General features: G+C 39.9%; 1 protein-coding gene across 1 annotated transcript; it reads right to left on the minus strand.

Annotated features, from left to right (window-relative positions):
• LOC139537154 (ubiquitin-conjugating enzyme E2 L3-like) lies at positions 1-3,314 on the minus strand. Its single transcript, XM_071338122.1, has 4 exons — positions 3,186-3,314; positions 1,584-1,679; positions 1,212-1,398; positions 1-897 (listed from the first exon to the last, which is right to left on the minus strand). Exons 1-4 carry the CDS (start codon positions 3,210-3,212, stop codon positions 743-745), a joined length of 465 nt encoding a protein of 154 aa, XP_071194223.1. The 5' UTR covers positions 3,213-3,314; the 3' UTR covers positions 1-742.
• Positions 3,315-7,002: the final 3,688 nt, after the last annotated feature.

Here is a 7,002-nt window from a genome sequence, read left to right on the forward strand (position 1 = left end):
CATCTTTCTTCTCCTTTTTATAACATCTGGAACATCGTATTGGTGACAAACTGACGTTTTATGGTGAACTTAAAAACTAGTTCCACAGAGCAAAGTGCAACTTCAGCAAAACAATAAAAAGAAATATAAAATAAACATTTTGTCACACACCTGAACCTGGATGCTTTAAATGTTTATCATTTAGTTGCTTTTGGGGTTGTTTTTTTTATGTTACATATTTTAGTGAGGGGAAGGAGTGAGAGGAAAAGGGTTAGCAAACAGACCACAAGTTGAGCATTTAGCAAATAGCTTTCAAAACAGTCTACAATCTTTATACAGGTCTGCTCCAGCAATCAATACACTTCTGTGAACAAATCATGAGCAGAACAACATTTTACCCACATATTTGTTTCCTCTCCCTGTTACAGGTTGCTCTCTCTGGCCCAAATCCGGCACTTTTATAATTTAATTTAAGAAATCAGTAGAAAGTTAGTAACAGCCACAAGCTAACACCCAGAGGTGACCGACGAGCCTGATTCACGACAAAGTCCTGTTGCCAGGGCAAAGTGGAGCCGAGATATACCGCCCCAGGAGGAGGGGGGGGGCTAGAAGGATGTGTGTACGTGTGTGGGGGCCATTTTCAGGAGATGGGGTAAGAACAGAGGGGGTATAGGTGGTCTTGGAAGGGGGGAGAGAGGGAGGAGTTGAGAGAGGATCCCGGGGGGAGGGAGGAAAGGGAAGAGGGAGTCACACGTTTGCGTTCTCAGTCCATAGGTCGTTTTTCTCCATGTTTCTTTGTAAACTCTTCTGCGTTCTTAAAGAATTTTTTACGGTCCTTAGAGTATTCCTCTGCTAGGTCTGCCCTGAGAGGATGCTCTGGCTGGGGGTCGTTGACCAGCGCGATCAGGGACTGGATCACTGCAAAGAGACAAGCAGGACAAAAGAGACCGTAAGAATGGTGTAAAAATGGATGACGACATGAGGAAGTCCAGATGAAACAGGTCAGAAAGACACATTGAAATCCATAACCAGGCAGAGGATACAGGATGGAAACCTCTCCAGCCAAATAGATATGAGCCTCTGAGGGAGAGGAGACCGGAGGGTTAGGGTTCAGACAGCATTTCAATGACAAATTATGAAAAACTGCAAATAATAACTACAGAAGAAAACCACAGTGTCCATTGCCTCTGTCTCGCTCTCCATGTGTGTGTCTGCGCTTCTTTCCACCATACCTTGGTCAGTTTTAGTGGCTGGTTTCCAATTCTCTGCGCTGATCACAGGCAGACACACCTGTCCCTTCTCGTCGATGTTGGGGTGGTAGATCTTCGTCTTGAACGTGATCTTGGGGGGCTTGAAGGGGTACTCCGCAGGGAAGATTATCTCGATCCTGAACGCACCTTTATCGTATGGAGGGTTGTCCTTTTAGAGGGGAGAAAGAGAGAGAATGACGTTTGGTTAAAAGGTGAACTGAGTCCTGCTGAACATGTCACAGCAACAAATAGATTTGAATATCGCTGTGAGTGCCTTGGTCCTCCTTGTTATTCTGCTCATGTTCATGTTTTCTGTCTGGAGAAAATAGTACGTAGTGGCGCTAGGCTACTTACTGGAACAATGAGGCCTTGCCAAGTCAAAATATTTGTTTCATCCACTTGAATGTTACGGAAATTTTTCATTCCAGACTTGCGGATTTCATCAAGTTCCTGAAAAAGAGAGAGAAAACATAATGAACAAGTTCTTCTGTACTGTTAATTAATGACAGTTAATCACAAACCATAAACATCACCACTACGGGAAGAAGGTGTATATCAAATTAGAGATAAAGGACTGATAAAACATGTCTGTTGGCTGAGTCTTAGTAACCATTAAACAAGCTGTTGGCCAAAAATAGGCCAAAACAGCCCAATGACTGAATCACACAGGTAAACACAGACCGAATGACTACAACGAGTACTAGCGATGAGCCTATATCTGACACTTCAACTGTCTGTCTCTCATCATGGTAGCCGAGCAGCCACATCTCTTCCCTCAGACACCCACCCAGGAAGTGTTCCAGTGCATTCTCACACTCTGATCTCACTACAGAACACTGGTCTCTGCCAAACCAGATGAATGACTCATAAATCCCAGGGCTGGTAATCTTTCACTACAAATCATAAGATTGGGGGTAGTGTCACAGTGTGTTATAGTGACAAGGACATTACAGTTAACACACCCATAACAATAAAACATGGGCACACAGCTTCCTGGTTTAATTTCTCTCCATATAAATCTGAGCTTGAATGTAGACTTACTCTATGTCCTACGGTTGTTTTGAGAAAATAAATGGTTTACAAGTCTATGTAAAAACGTTCTAAGAAATAACCACTGTTAGCACAAATAAACAAAAAGCTTAAGTTAGGTTAATCGATTAAGTTTGTTAACACCCATTGTTGAGAACAGGAGGATTGTTTACACACAGTGTTGGTCAGCTAATGTGACTGTTGGCTATAAAGCTAGCTAGCGCGTTTATTGAAGTCGAATGAATGAAATTCAACTAGCTTAGCTAACGTACTTGGCAGAGAATACATTTCTACAATTTCGCTTTCGATTCACTCGATGACTATTCAAAACTATGAAACCAAATCTGAGGAAATGCATGTAATTGGCCAGCTGGTAAGCTTCCTCGGTTACACATTGAGAAAATAAGCGGAATTAACCTGAGTTGCTAACTAGCTGGTTTGCTCATAGATCCACACTGTTAGCTAACTAGGTAACTGCTGTGCATTGCACAATTAACTCCCTTGCTAAGGTTCGCAAGCTAGCCAGCTAGTAACGTTAGCTAGCTAGCCAAGTTTTTCTGAGACAATGTTCAATCATGTTGAACCTGCGTCACGCAATTTATGACACAATAATGAATTTAATCTAAATACATTTGATGACACATTGTTACTTAATTTAGATTAACAATACACGGATCCTGCATATTAATATACCGGTGCTAACATCAAAACATCACAAAAAAACTGCTAGCTGGTTAGCTTAGCATGCTAACGTCTAGCTAGCTTCATTTTCCGCTTACCGAGTTTCATGAGGTTTTTAACAGTGTGGGGCTAAATTAAACCAATTTAACGACACTTTTAATTTGATCGGAGATTTAGAAATCTGAATGTGTTATTTTCTTTAATCTAATATTTGAAAATCCTAATTTGATTGATCAGGAAATGTACCTTGTGCAGCCTCCTGCTCGCCGCCATCGTGGAATTACTGTCTGTACCCAGAATACACAGCGATATCCAAATAGTCCACTCACTCTCACCTCTGTACAGTGTGTGTACTGTGTACGCACTGTAATTTAAGTGTACTTTGATTTGAGTTATTATCTTGAAGTTATTTAGTCAAATGAGAGCATTTGTCAATGTATTTATCCTAGTTTGGGAGAAGCCTACACATTATGGGCCACTATTTGTCACTTGATTTAAATAGTAAAAGTGTAATCACATCTGAGCTAAGGCAATCACATCGGAAAACATACTTATAGCAGGTTGCTGTTGAAAAAGTAAGATCATGCAGTGGTGTAAACCGTGCCCCCCCTCCCCCCGCGGGACGGTTGAGCCAACATAGGCTAATGTGATTAGCATGAGGTTGTAGGTAACAAGAACATTTCCCTGGACATAGATTTATCTGATATGGGCAGAAAGCTTAAATTATTGTTAATCTAACTGCACTGCCCAATTTACAGTAACTATTACAATGAAATAATACCACACTATTGTTTGAGGAGAGTGCACAATTATGAACTTGAAAATGTATTAATAAACCAATTAGGCACATTTGGGCAGTCTTGATACAACGTTTTGAACAAAAATGCAATGGTTCATTGGATCAGTCTAAAAATGTGCACATACACTGCTGCCATCTATTGGCCAACATCTAAATTGCGCCTGGGCTGGAATAATATATTATGCTCTTTCTCTGGTACAACAACAAAAAAACAAAAAGTTTTTTTTACTCCATACATTTTCCCTGACACTCAAAAGTAGGCCTACTCGTTACATTTTGAAGGCTTAGCAGGACAGGAAAATGGTCAAATTCACAGGAAAATGGTCCAATTCCCTACTGCTTCTGATCTGGTGGACTCACTAAACACAAATGCTTCGTTGGTACATTATGTCTGATTGATGGAGTGTGGCCCTGACTATCCATAAATAAATAAAAACAAGAAAATCAGGCCTTCTGGCTTGCTTAATATAAGGAATGTGAAATTATTTATGCTTGTATTTTTACTTTTGATAAGGAAGTATATTTTAGCAATTACATAAAATTTTACTTGAGTCATTTTCTATTAAGGTATCTTTACTTTTACTCAAGTATGACAATTGGGTACTTTGTCCAGCACTGAGATCATGGTACAAAATATTTAACAATGGTATGTATAGTGCCACCCCTGGTGAGCCTAATCTGAATGGCTCATTTTCCAAATCAATAAAACATTCTGAAGCTTACAAGAATGCCAGTGTGCTGGAGTTTCTTTTTCCCAAAAGGTTTTACGCACCAGGAACAATATAAGGTGTGCAAACAAACTACATCACATACGAACAACAACTTACAGACCCACATAAACAATGCGGGTCTGGGCAGGGGAGATGTAGTCCTTGTTTATGTGGGTCTGTAAGTTGTTGTTCATATGTGTATGTTTTGTATTTGGTGTGAAAAAAAATGGATCCCTCACTGAATCAAACTTTTGCCTTAAAATCTATGGAATAGCCTACTACCATGATGGAACATATGCTATACCGTAGGTACCATACCTCAGTGGTGGAAAAAGTACTCAATTGTCAGAAAATGACTCAAGTGAAAGAAAATGTATGGGAGTAGGAAGTACATATTTTCTTTAGGAATGTAGTGGAGTAAAAGTAAAAGTTGTCAAAAATATAAATATTTCAGTAGATATCCCAAAAAACGTTAAAGTATTTTTAATTAAGTAATTTACACAAGTGCCATAATTCCAAAAATTTGCATGGACGATACCAGAGAGAGAGAGGTGAAGCGAGAGGCCCAACTCGGACAAAAATCTACCTCCTCCAGAAGGTGGCGTTGTTAAGTTTCTTTCGCTCGCCCAAGCAAGGAGTTTTTGTATGGAGTTCAATGATAGTGCCGGATTTTATCAACAAAAAAAAACGAATGGTTTATTTGCTACGTGAGGATTATTTAATCGAATAGACGTTTTGTAATGTTTAGGTTGTTATGAGTGTACTGATATAAGTAGGACACGTAACATCCCGGACACTTTTTGAAAACACATTATATCAGAGTTGTCTGGAGATGGCTATGCAAATTAATGACATGAGGCTAGTAGCATAGCATCTTTCTACATTGAATACAGGCGGTTGACATCAACATATTAAAAACTTTATTACAATAATTAGATGTATCTGTAACGGATGTGAAACGGCTAGCTAGTTAGCGGGTACGCGCTAATGGCATTTCAATCAGTTACGTCACTTGCTCTGAAACCTAGAAGTAGTGTGGGCCGCGGCTTTTGTGTAGCGATGGGTAACGACGCTTCGTGGGTTTCAGTTGTTGATGTGTGCAAAGGGTCCCTGGTTCGCGCCCGAGTCGGGGCGAGGGGACGGTCTAAAGTTATACTGTTACATATCCTCCACCAATCCAAAGAGATTGGCAATCGGCACGGCGGTTGACAAACCGCTGGACAACAACTCCTATTTTTAGGGCGTAGAGACAAGTATTTTGTCAGTATATACATCATTTTTGACAATACTGACGTGAGTGTTATTATAGTGTATGCTATGTCCTCTAGGGGGCATACTGGTAAACATATAATCCCTTGCAGAGAAAACACACACACACATTCCATGATCGTAATTAAAGATTAATTGGCACCATCTCCTCTCCTCCTCTTTTCAACTCGTCTTCTTGTGACCCACTGTTCATAGGGATAGCTGGAGAGCAGTGGAGGCTGCTGAGGGGAGGATGGTTCATAATGATGGCTGGAATGGAGTCCAACAGCTGGAATGGAGTAAATGGAATTTTGATTTTATTTAACCTTTATTTAACTAGGCAAGCCAGTAAAGAACAAATTCTTATTTACAATGACGGCCTACCCCGGTCAAACCCTAACCCGGACGACACTGGGCCAATTGTGTGCCGCCCTATGGGACTCCCAATCACAGCTGGTTGTGATACAGCCTGGAATCAAAACAGGGTCTGTAGTGACACCTCTAGCTCTGAGATGCAGTGCCTGAGACCGCTGCACCGCTAAGGGAAATTATGTTTGATACCATTCCATTTACTCTATTCCAGTCAATATTTTGAGCGGTCCTCCCCTCAGCAACCTTTCACTGCTGAGGAGAGAGGCATCCAGGTCTTACAGATCAGAACATGAGAGAGAGGATACAAGCAGAGGAAGCTACTGTACTTGAAATGCACTATTGAGATGCACCCCTAGTCAAGCTCATCAGCCTGCCTCTAAAAGTCCATACCTGGATTGTTGACTGACTGTTGCATGGGAAGCAGGAGTCTGTCTGATAGCAAAATAATACAGTTATCATTTGCACTTAAGTAGTCCAAATGTTTTAGTTGTTGATTTTAGTTGTGGTTTGTTATTCCACAGTAAAGGACATGACCCCCCCAGTAATCGGACAGGCACAATGATATTTGTGTGGTTTACTATAAATTGTTTTTATAATTTTCAATCAATTTACAATGAATTACCACTCATATTGCTGTGTTAATAACACTGTCTAAAGGCAGTAAGAAATTAGTTACAATTAATATGTTTAATCTATTTATTTTACTGCTCCTTGTCACATGTTTACACATTGATAGTTTAACTCAAACACAGAATGTATTTATTATTTAATTACCAATGGTTTTTCAAACAACAACTTTTCCATGGTTTATTAACCTTGTCAAATGTGTGTATTTCTTGTGTTTCTTTTAATAATTTATTTTTGAGAGATTCATATTTGATAGAGGTGTACTAACTATTTCGGTCAGTTATTTTTATCTCACACTATAAGATGT

This window comes from Salvelinus alpinus, chromosome 1 (genome assembly GCF_045679555.1).
Source record: "Salvelinus alpinus chromosome 1, SLU_Salpinus.1, whole genome shotgun sequence".
Classification (NCBI taxonomy): Eukaryota; Metazoa; Chordata; class Actinopteri; order Salmoniformes; family Salmonidae; genus Salvelinus; species Salvelinus alpinus.

Excerpts from the sequence above, each read along its gene's own strand:
- LOC139537154 (XM_071338122.1), bottom strand. The coding sequence starts at position 3,212 with ATGGCGGCGAGCAGGAGGCTGCACAAG. Across the intron at positions 1,680-3,185 it reads CGAGCAGGAGGCTGCACAAG|GAACTTGATGAAATCCGCAA; the intron begins GTACATTTCCTG and ends TCTCTTTTTCAG. Across the intron at positions 898-1,211 it reads AGCCACTAAAACTGACCAAG|TGATCCAGTCCCTGATCGCG; the intron begins GTATGGTGGAAA and ends GTCTCTTTGCAG.